At 36.7% G+C, this 21,515-nt stretch overlaps 1 protein-coding gene across 2 annotated transcripts; it reads right to left on the bottom strand.

Moving 5' to 3' along the window:
* Positions 1-3,592: 3,592 nt before the first annotated feature.
* LOC122827259 (homeobox protein engrailed-1-B-like) lies at positions 3,593-11,578 on the bottom strand. 2 transcript variants are annotated; one of them, XM_044110009.1, is made up of 2 exons: positions 10,727-11,578; positions 3,593-5,798 (listed from the first exon to the last, which is right to left on the bottom strand). In XM_044110009.1, exons 1-2 carry the CDS (start codon positions 11,259-11,261, stop codon positions 5,479-5,481), a joined length of 855 nt encoding a protein of 284 aa, XP_043965944.1. In that variant the 5' UTR covers positions 11,262-11,578; the 3' UTR covers positions 3,593-5,478. The 2 variants fall into 2 exon arrangements, with proteins under 2 accessions (XP_043965944.1, XP_043965943.1); XM_044110008.1 differs by having other exon boundaries at positions 3,593-5,810; positions 10,727-11,532.
* Positions 11,579-21,515: the final 9,937 nt, after the last annotated feature.

Genomic DNA, 21,515 nt, shown 5'->3' on the forward strand with positions numbered 1-21,515 from the left:
TGGACGCTCAGCTGCATTGTGGGAGGTTCCCTCTCAATGCCACCTTTGTCCGTTTGTGTGTGTCGCTCCGAGATAGTGTGGTGCCGTTGACAGGCCACAATAAGCCAAGAGTAAATTTCCCCCGTGGTGAGAAGCGATCTGTGTACTCCTGAAGCAAAAAAAAAAAAAAAAAAAAAAAGCACCCTCACAAAATGAGGCTCAAGCTGAAAATCATTCTTGCTGTGTCTTTGTACGCAGAGTGTCCTCAAATGCCTGTCCTCTTAAACACTGCAACTGTTTTCGACCTCTTGACAGTCCATGCTGGTAGTATTTCTGACAGCATGAGTTTTGTGTTTTCAAACGATTTCCCTGCCTTTTCTATGCTAATGTCTCAGGCTGTAAAAGCCTGATCTACATTAATAAAAATTTGATGATTTTTATGATCAAGCATGCTAACAGAAACAAGAACAAGAAACCAGAACAAGCCAAAAAAAACACATTTAGCTTTAGTTTAAAATAAAAATTACTGATGAACTCCAGAATAATGTATGCCTTATTGTTATCAGAAATTTCTAACATATTGACAAACATTTTTAATTTCAGAATTAAAAATAAAATCCTACTTTGCTTTGTTAAAGGTAATGCTATTGTGTTAGCTCCAGCAGTGTCAGATGTTCTTCTGACTAGCTAGAAATGCTATGTAAATTTGTTGCATTCGGTATTGAAACAATGCTTTCAAATATATTTTACAAATTGTGCTAAAAAGTAATCATTTCAGATTTATTTGCTATGATCATTTGAATACTGAAATAGATTATTTATTTTCTCAACATGCTTCTTTTTCTACTGATTTGTGTTTTGTATTTTCTTTTACTTCCACCTCAGACGCCTTTAAAACTTAAAGTATGTACATCATAGTCTGTAATTTACAACGTATTATTTTGTTGCATATAATTTTATTCTTTGTTTTGATTGCTGTATGCACACTTTTTTTTTTCTTAATTTGAACATTTTAAATCACACCAATGTTCCCGGCATACTCATATTATACTAATTTTAAATAAAACACGTTCAAATCTCATTCATAAAGTCTGAAGAAATACATTTAAAAAAAAAAGAATTTTCTTTTTTCTGTCTGTGGTGTTTGTATTCATGATTTAGATGGAAAACGGTTCAGCTTTTACAGTTATTTAGAAAAAAAGGTGAGGAAGGACACACATGAAGGGTTTCTTTCTTTGTTTCCCTTTACTTGTACAGCTTGGAACGAATTGCTCCAAAACCTCAACATTGCACCTCCATCGTCTCAGGGTGGTGATCTAAGAAGCTCTTTTAAATGGCTTTGTCCTAGTGTGTGTGTGTGGGTGTGTGTGTCTGCCGTCCTTCTCATGCATCCTTGAGTATTTTATTGTGTGTTTCTCTCTGACTCTGCAGCTCCAACAGGAGCCACAGTTTTTGTGTGGTCCCATAGTAGATATTCCTGAAGATATTCCTGAATTTAGGTTTTAGATGTTTTCATTTTGATTTAATGTGTTAAGTATTTGTGTGCCGTGCCTAAGTTGTTTAAATATGCAAGGAAACACTTTTAAAATCTGAAACGCATATTTTTTTAGAGATGTTTCTTTGCTATTTCCAGAATGCATTATAAAAGATCTAAAATTATACGTCACAAATCAGAGATCCCCCAAACGTTTCTATGTCCAGGCTCCTTGATCTTGTTCTTGATTCATATAATTTCCTTGTAAATCTTATTCAATTGTGCCCCCGTCTCTTGCTGCTGTTTTCTGCTTGTTATATAACTGTGTTGTTCTCAGTTCAGGCTCTTCATGCCTCATTCTGTGGCTGTGTGCTACCTGCGTCAAATCCAACTCTTCCTCCCTATTAAACAGCCGAGATTTCCAGTGTGTATTCTCCCTTTTTATTGCTTTCATTTGCATATAAATTAAATCCATATTGTGCCTGCGAGGCAGACTATGCTAACTATGCAAACGATCCCTGGCTTTTCTTTGTTTTACAGATAAACCCTCGGCTTCCTCGGTGACAAGATGGGAGGGAGGGCGGCGGAGGCAGAGAAATCCTCCCGCTGTTTCATAATTGTATGAATTTTAAATACACTGTCATAAGAGCCTCTTCCGCATTCACAGCGGGGGAATGGGACTATCATGATAATATTAGAGCTACAGGGTTAGCTGACCGTGAAGAGCGAGGCGCTCTCGCCACCTCTGTTCACACATGCAGGCCAGATGGCCGCAGAGGCTGCATTCAGAATCACATTAGGGATGTGTGTGTGTTTTCTAAACATAATCTCCTTTCCTTTAATTCCTAGAGTGCATTACATTAGATCTTCTTTCTCCTTGCACAAAAATTTCGAGTATTACTCATAAGATAATGCTTTGTTATGCATAATCAATAAAGAATGAATTAGGTCGTGTCCAAGTAAAATTAAGTCCTATGAATATTCAAATATATCGCTGAACAGTGATATCAAATTAGGCCTAAGTCCTTCATGGACCCCTGGAGGTTTCCATGTGCTGCAGGCACGCTGAAGCTTATTAAAGGCTAAAATATAAGCATCAAATGTGGGCGCATGTAGAAACATCCACTGCTGGTTTCTGGAAACAAAGAATGAATGAAACCAAAACAATAAATCTGTCACCAGCAAATATGTTTTTGTTAAGCTGTTATAATGTCTGTTGGTTTCTTAGTTCCTTAACGTGAATGGAAGGCAAAAATAATAAACGGATTTGCAGATAATTTCTTAAAATCACAGGATTGAACCTGCCTGTGCACCATTTAGCCCGTCCCTGAAATCAATTACAGCCACCCTCAACAGCCTACGCTCGTTAACCCTCGGCTCTGTGAGGAAGATCAGAACACAAATAACAATAAAAAAAAATCCTGAAACGCAGAGGCCGTGAACTCCTCCGCTGCAGACCCTCACTGCCTCGTTAGCACTTAATTAAATAAAACTGAACTGAGATCAGTTGAATTACAAGTATGCGACAAGCAGAAATGATTGGAATGTGCTGGCAGTGATGCTGCAGTCAGCCTGATATTGATAAACTAAAAAAACTCAAAATGGCATCTTTTATTTTTGGGTCATTTTTGGTATCATTTGATCAACAGTCTTAGGCTACGCTGCATTTTTCTCTTCATTTTAGAAAGAATTGTGCAGAATAAGAAGGTAGTTTTTCCTGTTAAAATTGGGGAAGCTAATCTTCATGATCACCCAGTTTTCCTGTCATAGAAAAAACAACTTTTGTCCAATTTATGTCAGAATGAGACTAATGACACATTCCTCAACCACATGGGGGTTGGTGAGGTCTGTTTTTCCTCCTTTTTGGGTTGTTTTTGAATGAAGCGCATACAATTTTGACATAATCCCACATTTTCTCCAAACCCTGGACAATTTTTTATGGCCTTTTTATCTCAGACATCTCATTAAATCTATTTTTGGTCACAACAAAGTCCTCTAAAACATTAACACATCACCCAAGAGAATGGGACACCTACTTTTTCTACCATATAACAGAAAACTAGACCAGCTGAGTATTTCAGAAACTGCTAATTCTGTATATTGCTCAGATTTATAGAGGATGGTCCAAAAAGAGAAAACATCCAGCTCTGTGAATGAAAACGACTTCTTTGATGACTGCTTGAGAGAATAGAAATGTGACAGTCGTTGAAAGATTTTATAAACCAAGGAATGTGGGATGCCAATCTCTGAACGGACAACTGGTTAAACCTTAAAGCAGATGAGCTACAGCTGCAGACGACCACACTAAGAACAGGAAACTGAGGCGGTGATTCAGAAAGCCATACCAAAATTGGACAATGAAAGGTTGGGGAAAATGACGACTGCTTTGTTGTTTTCACATGGTAGTCAGACTTTGGCATAAACAACATAAAAACATGGATCCACCATACTGTAGCTGACAAATTCACAGCACCTACATGATGCTATTATTATAAAACGAACCAAACACTCCAAGAGATGTTTTTGATGCCTTGTGGAGTCTATGCCACAAAGAATTAAGCAAGTTTTAATGTACATAATAAGCTAGCCATGTTGAAATGTAGATTTTCTTTAAGTTTTTGTTCTGACTAAATTTAGTCAGAACAAAAATGCCCAAAATAATAACATGTTACAAGATTCAAAACAGAAGGCAAATAAATTAGTAGCTCTTGTGTTTATGTTATTTTTTATATATTCTATAAACGGTCACCTAGTTTTTATTTGAGAAGCCCTAACTTTTCTTTTAATTACATCAGTAATTCTTAATGAGTCTTAATTACATCGACATCTATGCATTCTCACAACCTTTTCTCCAGACGCTCTACTCATTCATGCAGCACTTTGAGCATGGCCCGTCATTGATTCAATGTGACTTTGGAGCTCATACATCGTCTTTGTTCAAATTTTACCTGAACAAATAAGTTTAAAATCAGGTTTAAACCATATTTAGATGTTCGGACAGGAGACGAAGTCTTTTTCTGTCTCATTTGGATGTTTTCTTATTTGAGGAGTTAAGTTTGTCTGATACCAATACCCTCCAGAGTGCGGCGCCTAGAAACACACTCACGCACACCCACTCACACACACACTCCATGTTCACAGCCAGCCTCTACCTGAGGGGTTCATGCAGGCCCAAACAAGCGAGAACCAAAAAAAAAAAAGAAAAGCAGCGTATCACACAGATAAATATTTCACTCCAACGATGACAAGAACAAAGCCTCTGTGGTGAACACCAAGCAGGTCAAAGCTCAGCAAGGAGTGAAAATGCAGCAGCAGCAGCAATGGGAAAACTTGTAAATGACCAGAATAGTTTAATGGGTGAAATGGTATCCAGGCAGGCAGGGAAACAGGAACTGTGCCTCAACGGTGTGTGTGTGTTAGGTATCAATCCTAATGAAATTGGTTGTTGTTAAATAATAGCAGAGGTTAAAGTTTAGATTGTAGTTGGAGAAAATTAGGAAAAAATGTTTTTATGACATCAAATATAATTAAAAGTAAAGCAATAATAAAAAATGCTAAATTAGTCCATTATATCTTGCTCTTTTTTTCTGTTTTATTTCAGACTACATGTGAACATAGTAAAAATCTTTGGCTTGGCTGAGTCCGGCGGACTGGTTTGTTGAAGGAAAATATGGCGCAGACATGAAGGACGAGGAGAGCACGACAACCTAGAAAGTCAAACATCCCTAAAAATTAAAAATTAAAATAAAAAAAAATAATAAAAGGTGGATTGAAAATGAGCCTGGAATCCAATATGCAGTAATGTATACAACATGATAACTGTGTGGCTATATAAATTTTAATAACGGTCGTTCAATTTTTTTTTTTTTATATAATTATGTCCATATACTGTTACCATAAACAGAAATCTGTGTTTTTAAATAGCGATACCCCCCCATTTCCAGTTCAGTTTTTTTCTTTATCTCCATGAGTCCAGAGTCAGCCAGCCCCTGAGTAGGGAAGTGTCCGGCGGGGGCGGGGGGCGCTCACTCGCTCTCCTCCTTCTCCTCCTGCACGGTGGTCGTTGAGTGGTTGTACAGTCCCTGCGCCATAAGCTGCAGCGCTAGGCCGTTCTTGTAGCCGCTGGCCTTTTTAATCTTGGCCCTCTTGTTCTGGAACCAGATTTTGATCTGGGACTCGTTCAGGTTCAGTTCCTGGGCGAGGGACTGTCTCCTCTGCTCCGTTATGTACCGGTTGGCCTGGAACTCGGTTTTGAGTCTCTGCAGCTGCTCAGCCGTGAACGCCGTCCTGGGCCGCTTGTCCTCCTTGCTGTTCTTCTTCTTCTTCAGTTTCCGTGTCCTTGGGCCTGGCGTGGAAACAACAAGGGGAATAAAAATATTTATTCTACGGCTGGACACCACAGCCTTAATTATCTGCTGATTGTGCCTCTGTTTAAGGTATTCTAGTGAAAAGGAGTTATTTTTTCTAATAGTATTTTAGCTGATAAAGAGAGAGAGAAATTCCACTGTAAATAGTTTACTGTTAAAATAACTGGCAACAATTTTTCACCTGCATTGGTGATATAAATTGAAAATGCAAACTGGCTCCTTTAAGTTATAGCAGTATTTACTTTGTTCCATGTTAATATTTTCTGTTCTTTCTTGTGCCACTATTTGAGTATCACCCACACACGGCCCCGCCCTCTTTTCATACCAACATCACATGGATAGGTGCAGCTGACACAGGGCCTAAATTACCATACAAAGTTATCAAAATGTCTTACTTTTATACATGTGTAGCTAAAAATATTAATTTTAAAAACAGATGTGTTATTTGTCGTCTGATCCTACTTCTAAGCTCCGGAAATGCTGTTTGCTCCATGTCAGTAGCCCTTACAAAAACTTTCTAGGGAAGCCCCTGCTTACCATGTCTTGTAGTTTGATGCAACAGTATAATTAATATGAAACTAATGTGTAGTAAAGTGTCAGTGTGGTTTGAGTCCGGCACTGTGTGGGCTCGTTTGACTTGTTTTTTAAATGAAGCAACATGAAAACGGTGTGGTAATTCCCTTCCACTCCACTATGTGAAACAGCAACCACTAAAAAAGCTCTCCACACCTTCTTTGTTTTTGTCTCAGCTTCTGACCTCCGTAGTTTTTACAATGGATCTGTTTTTCAGTAGATATAGACAAATGAAGAAATTGTTCTATATTCTATATTTTTTTTCTTTTGTTAATTTTTAAAAAGGGACAAGGCCTAATAATATTACAGTTAAGCTGCATATAACTGAACTGACGTGAATGCATAAAAAAAATAAAATAAAAACATGATGAGCAGGCCACCAAACTGGTTCTAGCCCAGAGGACAACTTCCTCCAAATCCAGACCTGGTCGTCAATACTGCACTACTAATACACTACCCACATCTGAATGTAAGTTGTTTTATATACTTACTTAATAAAATGTGGTATAAACTGCTGTGAATAGTGCTATTTGTTGTGTTCCAGTTCTGTTGCGCAACATTGTGCTTTTATTTGGAAAGTTCAATGTATCACAGAGCGGTGTGCACTTCCAGTCATTTGGAGAACAAGTTTAAAATTTCCACCATTTGCAATTTTCTTAAGGTACACATTTGCACAAGTATTTATGTATTTATTTATTTATTTATTTAGTATCTTTATATTTGATGTACAGAGTTTAAAAATGCTGAGCTGCATGTTTGACTCTCCGAATCCTGTAAAAGTATATATATGTATATATAAATAGTATATATACCTTATAGCTTAGAGTATAAACAGTATGAAGTAAATAAAATAATATAATAGAGAATTTGAATAAAAAATGGAGGAGGTATTAATCAGTGTAGATAAAAATGGGTGAAAATGAATGAAAATAAGCTAAATCGAATGAGTTTTGGAAAATTTGTTTGAAAATGTTCAATTATGGCATCACAGATGAAAAGCAATGGATCCATACATATTGTGTCTACCCACCTCCTGCACTGTCCAGGCTTGATAAATAATTAAAAGCCCAAAACAGCATCCAGTCATCGTTTGTATTTGTATTGAATGAATTACATTCAGATACAGTATCTTAGGACGCTTTGCAACTAAATCTGTTACAACTTGCCCCGCCTATGGCAGGTTGTAACATTTCACTGCTGTCGCTTTCAGCAACGTTGTTACAATAAATAGCACGTTGCTGAATCATTCCTTGAATTTTAATTTGTACCAAACACGTTGGAGGTGTCTGAGTCATCAGTTATGTTTTCTTCATTTATTTATTTATTCGTTTTTATTTATTTATTTATTTATTTTAAAACACGTTTTTATTGCTACGTTCTGTCTCCGTAAGGGATGAAAAAATATTCATTGTAAAGAATATCTGGTTTCTTTCTTTCTTTTTTTTTAATTTAGGAGCTTAGATTTTTTTCTAAATTTATAAACAACAAAACACACATCAGAAATGGGTTTTGGGTCGTAAAAACAATGTCAAAGTTTTATGTGGAAATGTACGCAGACTGTAACTGGAGGAACCCGCTGCCCAGCTGAAAATGAAGAGAAATAAATTCGGATTTGACTTCAGTTTTCTCTGAAACGTCCACGCATAAACAGTAACAATACTGACACTCAAACAGGAATAGATATGGCTAAACTGGGACTCCGGATAACAATGTGCATTAAAATAGAGGCTGATATATGTGACCCGCGCTGGTAAAGATGAAAAAAATCATTGTGTATCAGCAGAAACACAATGATACACATGAACCTTCTGGTGTTTTAGTCGACATAAAATATTTAAAAACAATACTGATTACCTTTTTTACTCAACTAAAAATAATTGCAGTTTAAAATATTCTGAAGATAATTCAATGAAATTATATTTAAGCTAAATCTGTTTTAAATACTCCTGTTATCTTGTGGCAGAATAAAAGTGCATTCCCCTTTAAGACTATAAGGCCATCCATGAAAAGATACTAATTAAGGATTAATAACAGGTGCGTTAAATATAAACAGGGGATAGAAATGAGCCAATGAGATTACGCACACCTATACCTCAATTCGTGGTAATTCTGGGGAGAACCTCCACAAAAAACAAACAAACAAAAAAAAACCCAGCTACCATGCGGCTTGGCTCGTAAAAAAAAACGTTTTTTTTATATATATACATAAACGCTGAAAATACGTGTGAAAGTATAAATAGGTGGTGAGTTACATTACGGACACACGTCATCTCTTAAAACAGCGAGGAACTCGCCGGCCAGCCTCGAATGAAACGAAGTAAGTGGATTTTGACTCCAGTTTTCTCTCAAACGCCACCATGTCTACAATACCACAGTATCGAGAACTAGAATAGATGAAGCTAAATTAGCCTCCTGAATAGCAATTTGCATTAAAGTGAACGCTGATACGAGCTGTATTGTTAAAGATAATAAATACAAATAAACACGGGCAGAAGTTATCTGCAAACAGAGGCAGATCACAAAAATATGAAAAAAGAAAGAAAATTAATTTAACAAGTACCGAGCGGGCTTTTTAATTTTCCAGTCACAGTTTAAAAAAGTAAGAATTTTACTTGTAATTTTGTATTTAGGCCTTAATCTTGGTAAAAAAAAATTTTTAAACCCTAGCGACATATTATCTTGCGCCAGAGTAAATGCTTGCGGCCCTTTAAGGCTATTAGGTCATGCATATGCTGATACGAATTATTAATTAATAACAGCTACAGTAACGAGTGAATAAAGGAGAGAAATGAGCCAATCAGATTAGAGCAAGCGCGGCTATGTATCCTAGGACAAACACTCAAATAAACAAGCAGGTACTAGTAAAAAAAACATTAAAAAACAAGCAAACAAAAACAATATAACATGTCCATGTGGATGCTGTAAATACGTGCTAATTGTATAAAAAGACCTACATACAACAATGACACACCTCGGCTTTAAGAGACACGCCGCTCAGCATCAGTTGCAGCGAAGTCAATCGGTTTTGACTCAGTTTTTCCTTCAAACGTCCTATATAAACATATAAACAATAGCAGCAGACTCACGTAAGCAGGAAAAGATAGAAGTAAATTAGCCTGTATCTGAGGCATGGCCACACTGGGAGGCTGTCTGCATTAAAATATCAGCTAATATTTGAGAGCCGTGCTGTTAAACATGAGAAATGTATTGTATAATACGAGGCACAAGCCTTGTAAGACACACGAATACCCATTTAAACCATAAAGGCGAACCTCTGATGGTATTTAGCCTGCACAATGGGGAAAGTCAATTTGTATGGCGAGGCCTCCTCTAATTACAACATCTGTACACCAGAAAAAAGATGCTTTGAAGCCTCAAACGTTATAATTTTTTTTTAAATTGCAACAGCATACATAATATAACTTTTACTTAAGCTTTACGTTTTTGTCTTTCCCGATTATACGCATTGGGTCGCGATGTGATAAAGTCCACAGCGGCTTGTATTTATGGTATTTTATTTAAAAAATGACAATAAAGATCGCCTCGAAACCCTCATAATATATACTAAAATGTAAAAGCACATTATTTTTAGCCAACTTAAGTAATGTTTTTTTTTCTTCTGCAAGCTAAAACAAAGACGGTGTTACTATACTGACTCTTTTCAGTATAGTGTTCCCTTTTTATTCAATTAAACCAAAATCAGACCAAAATGCTGCAGACAGGTATGTCGTTGCAGGATTGTAGTGCATTAAAAAGTATATATTGTAAACACATTTGTTAAAAATCTGTTAATAAACGGAAAGACCCGTCGTAGAATAGCTCTCGTTATACTGTACTCATTAACATAGATAGTCTAATATTTAGTTAATCTCCAGCATAATTTATTTATAATATGGCAGATTTGTTTTATTCTATATGACGTGGTTTTTATTTTTTAATTTTTTAATCATACATTTAATTAAACTTTCAAGCATTCAGATACTGGAGCAGGGTAAACAAAGGCGAATGAAACGAATGTAAAAATAAATTTAATCTTTTAATTTGGGGTTAAATTAGTGGCTTTTCTTCTTCTCTTTAAGACTGATTTAATATGATTAAGTTATTGCATAATCCTATTCGTTTTAACGTTCAGCAGCGTTGATACTAGCTTTATAAACAGGCAAAAGTTGCTTTACTTTTTAATAAAGCAATAACAATAATAATAACAAAAAAAAGAGAAAGTTATTTTTCTTTCGTAAACATGTTTGCAGCTCTGAGGTGAGTTAATTTAATCCTGGTGTAGAGAAGAGGAGACACCCTGCTCGGTGTATTTCGGGGACTACTAGCGCCTTACCAGATGAGGGCCGGTCCGAGTAGCGCGTACAGTAAACCCAGGCGGGCCACATCAGCGGCTGGCTCTCCTTCATTCCTGCTGGAGAGCCTCCATTGCTGCCGCTCATAACCATAATCGACGACGGACTGTCCGCGTATCTGCCTGCCCCGTTGCTGGCCGCCTCGCCGGGCTTCGACGAGCTTTGCTTGGACGCGGGCGACGAGGACGTGGAGGAGGACGAGGAGGGCGAGGAGGAGGCGCTGTCGCTACTGCAGTTGGAGTCCAAGCAGAGGCTGCCGGCGTGCGGCGGCCTCGCTCCCAGCGGGTTCACGTTCTCCCTGCCCGGCGTCTGGCTGCGCTCGCGGTAGCTCGGCTCCTTCCTGCAGCCGAAGTCCGGCCGGAGGATGTTGTCGATGAAAAAGTTCGTGGTTCTGTGGGCCTGCTGCGCGGCCGGATGGGGTAGGATCATGGCAGGGGATGGGAGGTTCGGCGACAGGGACATGCTCTCGTCCTCGGTCGAGTCCCTGCCGCTGCTGGGCTCCTTGTGCTCTTCCATAACAGCTGGTGATGGTGAGAAATCTCAGCCTCTCCACACCAGATTCCACTTGTTGCTCGCTCTCCCTCCTCACTTCGGTATCCAGTTCAATACAAAAAACAAGCCTCTCTCATAGAGCAAACGCCTGGTTTCTATTATAACATCAACTACAGCGGCAGCATGTCTCCTAATAACCTCCCGAAGCTTGGCATAACCATCAGCTCCACAACAACCAGTGCCTGTGCCTCTCCACGGTGCAGCATAATATCTCTGTCTGTATTCGCTCTTCAAACTCTCCTAAAATCAGATCCCCCCCTGTCCAAACCCCCGTGTGCTACTCCGCCGCGTTACACCAGTGCGCGCACACACGTGCAAAATACCAATCAGATGCTCCGATCGTCCCTGTCACGGCTTACGACGACCAATCAGGGATCCGAACGCTTCATGAAGCTGGCACGCGCGCGCCTGCATCGCCGAGGTGATCGATATTGGAGAAGAGCACGTGCATGTACATGTACACAGCAAAACAAAAACAAGAGCGAAGCAGCCACCATAATAAATGGAACAAAGAGACAAAAGCAGCTTTTAGCTTTGATTCCAACAACCACGGGCTTTTTGAGCTTCACATGATCCATATTATATTTATTATTAATATTTGAGTCCTGGGTGTTATTTTTTTTTTAAAAGTTAGACGTATGTATGCTGACCAAGGAGTTACCTGCATTTGTTAAATTTAGCTATTTCAAAGTTTGGCTAATTTGGGCTACAAGTTACAAATGTCTAAATGCGCAAATAAACTTTAGGATTTTAGTACGAAATAGGAGAGAAATTTGTTTAGGGTGTAAAAATATACAAAAGAAAAATTCTAAATTTATTCTGCCATGTTATTTTTAATTTTTTTTTTTTTATTCTTTACAAATTAAGCCATCAAAAACCCAACAAATTTTTTTTTAGAATGAATATTTACAAAACTAAAACCGAATGTTTACTACACTTTGTCATTTTGCCCCATTTCTACTCTATTGTGCTTTCAAGGTACTAAACGATCAAAACTTAATAAGCAGTTGTGAAATGGAGGCGTCTGTTATTAATTTGCAAAATGCGCATAGATTAAGAAAAACATTTTTATCATATTTTACCTATACTTTACTGATAAGCAAATAGGCTTATGGTGTTGACCAGTGGTCCTAAGATTCAGCTGGTCATTCAGAACAAACACCTGGAAATACAAAACACAGTGCAAGGAAAGATATCAGAAAATAATAAACAAAAAAATCAACTTACACGCGAAATTTGAGTATTTTTATGATTGCCTTAAAAAATGAAAGTGCTAAAAAACATACGCAGTAGTGTATAGTTATGAAATGGTTTGTTTATAATCCAGCTGCATCAGAAACAACTAAGCAAAATGCAAGTTCATCTCCCACTACACTGGTGGTATATGTGTTTGTCTATTTTGTGAATCATAACGTTGTATTTTTAACCGGGCTGCTCACATTTTCCAATTATAACACGTTTCCTTCAGCACAACTGGGGTTATGACATCTCTCAGGTCTCCTACTGAGCAGCCTGTCATAGCGCTGTTTTTGCTCTTCTCTTTTAACAGTTTTGTACGTCGGAAGAGAAATCCAAGCTAGAAAAGGCATACTTGGTATAAGAAAACGCTCTCGAGTACGAAATGGAAGTAGGGAAGTACGAAATGGCGTGGATGCGAAGTGGGCGAAGCCGTTTACAGTGTGCTTTATGACGTGTACACAAAGTGAAACTGCAAGCGCGACTTGCAGCGTGGCCTGAAATGTAGTTAAATCTCTTTCATATTAATAAAATGGCTATCAAGCTCTGCAATTAGTGATTTCAAGTAATAATGATAATATTTCTAATCATAATGGCGACAGGAGGAAAGTGGGGACGTGTTGATGGTTAACAGTGGCGCGGTGAAATCTTCATCCCACAGGCCGGACTGGGAAGCTCTGGCTACTTAATTAAATTCCAATTAGGACAGTATCAATGTGCTGTTTTAGCCGCAGCGCCTTTGTGACTAAATGAGCTCTCAGTCTGCTCTTATCTGGCGCCGCAAAGAGGGGCCTGCATGAGTGGGGCCACTGAAGATAATTTATAGCTTTTAATTAGTCCTCCCTCCGCCCGGTCCGCTCGGTGCTCATCACGGGGAGCGGCCTGAATAAAACCCGAGTCACAAGCGCTGTCACCGCCGCCTGGCAGGGCCCTTAATCAAAGTGAAGCAGGGGCCGCGCTACAAGCCACGTAATTTCCAAGGTGCTGATAAAGCTTGTTGAATAATAGCGGGGGCCCTCAGAGACACCATTTACAGAAATGACTTTATTGACGGCTTAACGTTGGTGATTCATTTTACCTTTCATGTACTGGGAGCCGGATTTGTCGCCGTAATAGGATGATAAATGCACTGACGGATCGCAGCCGCGCTTTTATTGAGTAGCCCATAAAGTCGAGGTGCTTCAGTACACACTCTCTCTCTCACACACAGCTACACACACCATGTACCTCTGGTTGTAAAGAAGCTGAACAGCTACACAGGACTGCGTTTTCCGCTTCAAAATTAAGTTTTTAATTCAAAAACATACATTAGAATAATAATATAAGCAAATTTTTATTTGCATAGCAAAGCAGATTTAGTTTTTACACAAGCAGGCTTCGACAAAAAGAAAAGTATTGTTGGGTGCTGTCTCTTAGATCTGACAGTTCTTCAAAAGTTAAATAAATATATTAAGTCTTCGCTTCTCCATTGTGTTGATTTCAAATTTCACGTCTAATATTTTCGAATAATCACATTCGGACTAACATTTTTCTCATTTCTTCATACATAAACAGCATATTAATTAAAACAAACAAAACCGTCAGCTCTATAAAAAGGCGCAAATTCAAGCACACTAGTAAGGCAAAATAATTCTTATCAACAAAAAAAAATCCTCTGTAATTAATTATGCATGGAAAGCATTTATTGTCTTTAGATATTTAAATGATAAATTACACTCTTACACCTATAATTTACGCGTATTTCTTTTCTCTTACTGTTTCATGATCACCTTGCACTGTTTCATGATCACCTTGCATCGTGTTGTGCTCTGTGTTATATCGTTACACTGTCATTTTTATTACCTTTTTTTGTCTTAAGTTGCTTGGACTCAATCTTCAAACGAACTAAGACTTTACAAATTGCTCCAGATGACACATGTAGGCGAGATATCTTAGTGGGAATTTGTGAAACGGCTTCAGATGTTAGCCGTGTGCTTGTGCTGCCACCTAGTGGACAACAGCTGCGACCTGTATAAAGTTGTTTCCTGATCTGAACAGTAGGAGACAGTAAATGTGCATTAAAACATCCTTTTCTAAGTATTTCTACTTATTAATCCTCTTGTATTTAAAATTCTTATAAAAAGAAAAGGAATTAAAAAAGGATAATTGATTAACAAACAGTAACTTTTATTTTTGTGTGTAGCCTAAGCAATAAATGAATGAATAAATAAAAAGGGCTAAAATTACTGCAATATATGTTGCCTAGAAAGTACATAAAATATTATTGTTGTGTCATTATGTGCTATACCGTGTTTTTACAGAGGTGGCAGTGACGTGGCATGTAATTAAAATACATTATTGCCAAAATGTCACATTTTGGTTTCATCTGATCATCTTCTTCTATGTGAACCAGCGATTCAAATTTCACACTCTGACTCGAGTAGCAAAAATAATAATGTACACCTCAGATTTTTTTCTCTGTGAAGCTTGCTGTGATGTCACAAAGAAACTTCTGGTTGAAGATATCAGAATAAAAGCACTTCCTGTTCTTTTCATTCAGAAGTTCAACAATCATATATTTACATACTACTCTATTTTTTAAAATAATTCATTATGTAGTGATTTATACCTGAAATTTGAACATCTTTACAATTTAGAAGTGACAGAAAATACTTTCTGTCAATATTATCAATTATTCTCCAGCTCAGAGTAAGAAGAATATCTTATTTAACCCAATACATAGTGGAGTGAAAAAAAAAATGGCGTCTGTGACAAAAACACACATTTCATTAATTCAGAAGTTTAACATTAGGAACAGAAAACATTATATTTAGTCACCATCAGTTTAAGGATTTTCCTCTATTCGATAAAAAAGGGTATCAGGATATTTGTTAACTGAAAATGTAAAATATCACGTTAGAGTAAAATTGAAGAGCATTTGTGTAACTTTAGCACCACCTAGTGTCTGAGTGGAGATAGGTGTTTGTATTTTTTAAAAACCAGCATTTCACTTCAGAGCTTTATACTATACTTTATACTAAAGTTATGTTGCAAGTAAATTTAAAGTATCTTCTTAAGAAAAGTTGCTAAAAAAAACAAATTTTTTTTAAATTAACAAGAGAATAAGAAATAAGTTTCAGAAATCTTTTTATTTAAACTGCTTATCACACCTATTTAATTGAGAAATATTTAACTTTTTCCACACCTTGTATAATTAAACAAAAACGATGTTCATATCATGCATTTTAGTTTCATATGCACCTTAGTTAGACATTTTTAACTTAAATGCTTCTACTGCATGATTTGTACTTTACATTAAGATGCTTCTCAAATATATAAGCATATGTAAACATGTTCAGACCAATGCACCTTAAATACAATTTATTCCCTGAAATACAAGGCTAAAGGCATGCTCCATAAAGTTTTTTCCACCATATTACAAATATAGAGAAACAAGGGGAAAATAAATCAAATAGATGAACAATTTATAACCTTGGATAGAGATATTGTTTCCTAAGATATATTTATTGTTTTATTTTACATTCATAGCCATATTTAGAAAATGTTAATTCATGTCTTATATTTATAACATGGTGAGGTGAACAAAACATAAAATGTTTTGTAAAAACATTTTAACGAGAGTATTTTTGTTCTCTTTTTCCAGCTGTTCAGAGAAAATTGTTGCAAGTTATCCAAGCAGACCAAGCTCTTGACTTGATGCTGAAGCAACTCTCATCCAGTTTTAGCTCAAAAATGTGACATAAATCCTGCATGTACATATGCTGCATGAATGCATGCATCTGTAAACAATTTGCCCTGTTATCTTAAGAAGGAAAAATAGGTAGGAAAAATCTCATTAGCCTGACAAAGCATTAATCATTACTATCAGTCAATACTTGCAACATATTTATTGATCAGATTTCTCTTGTTGTAACTCCAACATGAACACATTCTGTTTTCATGTGTACTGACAACTGTATTATTATTAAGTTTTTATGTAGTCTAAACATCTTGCAGTGTAAGTTAAAAAAAAAAAAAACTTCAGTTGCATTTATTAAAAGAAACTTTCATGATGTCACTTTTGTGTTACTTTACCATATAAACCAGTTAGTATGGAGACCAGTGTGCAGCTTAAATTCTAAACGATCAACAGTGTGTTGATATAGGCTGGAGAATTATACTATACTATGTCAGGTTGGATTTGTGTTTAACTTTCAGTCTGGTTTAATAAAGATTTCATTTGAAAAATACGTTGCTTGCACAACAAGATAATAATTTACTTGCAATTTACCACTTTTCTTATCATTGTAAAATTATTGCGCTGTATTTTAGTGGTCTACTAGCAGCATCACTGCCAGTATGTTTACATATTTCAAACTCAAATGACAGTTGTGCAGCTTTCAGCAGTTGTACACATAAAATTAGGATTTATATTTGTCATCAGTCCAAATGTCATAATGCTGGCTATGATGGTCTGTAGGGAGAATTGGTTAGAAATGTGTGTGGACTAAATTAGGATTTAATTAAGCCCAATAAAAAAAGAGAACAGATTAAAATCTTCCTCAAATGTAAACAAATATTGTACTTTTTTTTATTACCACCAGAGGGCGTACTACAACAGTCAAAGCAGATTTAAAAAGTGAGTCTAATGGCCATCGAATATTATAAACGGCATCTTAGGGGATTCACTGACATTTCTGCCTCTGTAGAAAAAAATTCAACAAAGTGACAAAATAAATAATTTTTATTGGTTTAAAATGCTGATTTTAATATCAAACTGTCCTGAAGATCTAAATCAACCAATTAAAATGCGGATAAATAAGCAAATCTTAATGAGGAGTGCCGTGCTTAAAACAGTAAATTAACCAGTTTTATTTTCTTTCTTATAGTAACTTTGCACCACAGGTGTCATTTTGAATAGATTTGTGTCCACAGGTGACAAGCCTTGAATAGATTTCACAAACAAGAAGTCATTCCACCTTTAGATGCCGGGCCCCATCATTTTGCACATAAACGATATTGAAATGCCACCAATGTGTAGAGGACATGTATGCATACCAAACAGCAATTATTATTCACTGGGTTTGCTCCTTCTCTTTCTTTGTCCCCCTCTGTCTGTATCTCTCTCCAAGGTCCCGGCTCTCTGCAGTAATAATACATGAACAGCTCCTCTCCCTCATCCATTAATCAGGAGGGAGGCAGAGGTAACGCCAGGCTGATCTTTGGCCCTCACACACATACACACTTACCTTATCGCTAATAATTGAAAGGATATTAATGCAGATGAATAATTAAGCTTTGGGGGGGCTCTCTTTAGCGTCCTAATGAGAGGTGGCGACAGATTGCTCCGAAGTCTTATTACGTCTTGTCGAGAAGTTTGGGAAAGCTTAAAGTGGTGATAAATGGCCTCCATCTGGCAATTGGCGAATGAAATCAATGCAGGCGCTTTGCAGAGTTCCCAATCTGAACATCGTTGCTCTAATGAAGAAATTGGTCCCAAATAGTTTCTGAGAGGAAAAGTGAATCTGATGACTGGTAAAATAGTTAGTTTTAATCTGAAACATTTCAACCAACTAGTAGAAGTAATTATTGTGATATTCTTCTATATAAATATGCTAACAAAATGTTGTACATCAAGGAATATCATTAAGATTTATTCTGTTTTTGCCTTTTTATTACATTTAAATGGTATAGGTCACCAAAGAAATGTTATCAGATGAAGAAAACCTGAGTAAAAGAAGACAAGTTATCTAAGTCTAAAAAGTAATTTCTTCTAATGCTAAAAACTGGCAATTAATATTTTACCTGCAAAGGCAGAATGGGCTTCCCGTTGTTAGCTTTATTGCTCAAACTTCAGGGAGACTAACGTTTCAACACCATCTGTGTCTTCATCCCTGCTGCTGTGTTGACTTGTGACTCAGATGAATAAATACACAGATGGTGTCGAAACGTTAGTCTCCATAAAGTTTGAGCAATAAAACACCTGATTTTTACCCATTTTCTCTTTCTTACTTGTTGAGTTATGGCCAAGTCTTAACTGGGTTTGGTATGGTCTGCAGGTTCTTTCGTGATGTTTTTGGAGTTGTTTTGATAAACTAGCCTCTCCTGAACTAGAAAGTTTCAACACTGCTTCCTGTTTTCTATATTTGTGGATAATGGCGCTCTTCCTCCTCTCTCATTACCAACTTTGATGCCAAATAAAGGCCACTAGAGCCAATAAAACTTAAAAAAAAAAACTAAATCTTTGTATCTTTTTTCACACTGTTGCCTACTTCTTGTTGTCAGACAGGTTCTACTTTTTGATTTATCATTCTGGTAGTAATGCTGAATGAGAATATTTAATCCCAGATACTGCATGATTAAAGGGGGTTTACTCTTTCAGATAATAGATCCTTTTCTCTTAAATAAATGAAAATTATTATTTGACATTTTTTTTTATTTTTAGCATTTCTGTGTAAAATTAAAGTGCATTTGATCATCTGAAACACAAACAGTTTTTGTGACAAAAAGCAAATACATGAGGCAAATACTTTTTCACACAGAATCTTTTCAGTGTTCATTCAGCAATATGTACATTAGCACTGAAAACAGTTTATTTTTATAGTGTTGAATTTGTTTACACTCAGCTTGTCAATCCATGGTAATTGCAACAGCTCACAAACCTCAAAAGAAGCCAGGCTGTCATCTAAGATAAAAGACAGATGAAGGATTTCCTGGAGACTCTGGGTGTTTCACACTCTTCAGATTTGACATTTGTAAAAGAAACAGTTGTGTAGCTTGTTGCAGCAGCTGTTGTCAGCTTTTAGAGATGTGCTGTAACTTGCTGCTGGTGTTCAGGGTTGAAAAAAAAAACAAAAAAAAAAAACAACAAAACAAAAAAACCACCTCCAGCAGTAAGGCTCCTAGGATGGTTATTTTGGTTACCAGTGTCAGAACTGAAACATCTCACTTTAGCTGTTGGATATTTTAAATGTATTCATTTGGTGATCCTGTGTTTTATTTCATCACATTCACTTGCTGTAGGTAATAATTATGCTCAAAATGACTCTATATTGTAAATATTAACTTTTAAAGATAAAAAAAAATAAAAATAACAGCATTAGGTACAGTTTTCCAGGTTAAGCTAGACTTTTAGATCAACATCTTAACAACTTTAAAATCTAGAAATTCCTCCTTTGTCTATAAGAGTTTGATTTGGCTGCTCTCATCTTTGGCCCTCACACACATACACACTTACCTTACTGTCCCTTTGGTTTGACCCCCCAAAGGGACAGTGATGTCTGTGGGCGTTTGTTGTGTAACTACTAGAACATTTTCATAATTCTTTCCGACATCAGTTCAGTCACTTTCTAACTTGAAAACCTTTAGCAACCTCAGTATTTAGTTATAATAATTGAACTAAAAATACAGAAGAAAGAATGTGTTCAAAATTATGTGGAGATATAAAAGCAAACTAATTGACTTTCTGTTATTTAAATATTTGCAGATGACATGAGAATGTGTGATGAGAGTAACATGAAGAAGTGGTGAGAGAAGGAATGAAGGTGAGTTAAAAAAAACACAAAAATGATGTTTGTGAAAGAGAGGGAGATCAGTGGGCTGTGAGTTAATATAGAGGAGTTGGCCAGTGTGTCCAGGAGGGATAGTGGACATATTGGACTAATGAATGTGTAAAATAAATATGCCCGGAAGTAGTAAAAAGGACAAGCACAGAGGAGTTTCATACATGCACAGACCTGAACACACAAAGCTCCTATAAGTGCAACGCCACTGAGGTTCAGGCCTTACCTTTTCTCTATTTTCTTTCTTTATCCATCCTGCATCTGGTGATGGTGGCCTCCTTCCGATTCCTGAAAGTTCTCATCTCAAATGATGCGTACTAGATCTAAGGCAATTTCTGCCAATTCACAACAAAAACAGACTTACATAAATTCGGAGTGGTGGCAGACAACATGGACCTGCAGAGGCTCATAAACACAGCACAGATCATCAAATGCTCTCTGTCCTCTCTGGAAGACGTTGCCAACTCCAAGTGCATCAGAAGAGCCAAAATCATCCTCAAAACGTCCTCCCAGCAAGATCATCATCTGTATGCTTTAATGCCTTCAGGCAAGCATTATAGGTTGATGAAATCCTCAGCCACCAGAACAAAAACTAGTTTTTATACAGAGGCCATCAGGGCTCTCAACTGTCCATGTAAATCATATTTATTTCTATTGTAGTAACAAAAGTCACTTTAATCTTGCTCAGTTTTACCTGCTTTTGGTAACTTTTATATATATATAATGACGATAAAGCTATTCTGTTAACTTCTCTTTCCTTTCAGACTTTTATACTTGTAGAAATGCTTGATGTAGTCAGATTTTTAATCAAATTCATATCAAGATTCTTGTTTTTGTCAGTTTGACAATATTTTTCTTGTGATTCTTGTTGGTTAAAGTTTCTATTTCCTTCTTGGCATCATTCATGTCAGGAATTACACAATCCAGATCAAATACTGCACTTAAAGATAACACAGTTTGTTTAACAAAATACTCATCTTAAAAAGCACAAACATGAGTTAGATAGTGTAAAAGAATAAATTAAAAAATCTGTCACATAGTTCAGTGATTTAGATTAAAGTACTGTCAACGCAGCTCAAATGTTTAAATTTGACACAATATTAACTTGATTCTGTTGTTCCAACACACCGACTTGCTGCAAATCTGCAAACTCCACATTTTTGTACTGGTCAAATAAATGTTTTAAAACTGATAGAGACTAATAATTATAAATCTTTTCCTTTGTGGGCCTAAACCAGGTTGTGTTGGTCATTGTCAATCATCAAATGCTGATTGTGAGGCAAAAGTCTGGAGACAAAGCTTTGAGGCAGGAGGTTATAGCTAAATGTTGACAGACGAAATAGAAGCAAATACTCCACATCTACGTGCAACAAAATACAGCCAAGGTTTTCACTTTGAGACTGTTTTGATCCAAATTGTGCTCACAGTTGAACAGCAAGAG

Source organism: Gambusia affinis, linkage group LG24 (genome assembly GCF_019740435.1).
Source record: "Gambusia affinis linkage group LG24, SWU_Gaff_1.0, whole genome shotgun sequence".
NCBI lineage: Eukaryota > Metazoa > Chordata > Actinopteri > Cyprinodontiformes > Poeciliidae > Gambusia > Gambusia affinis.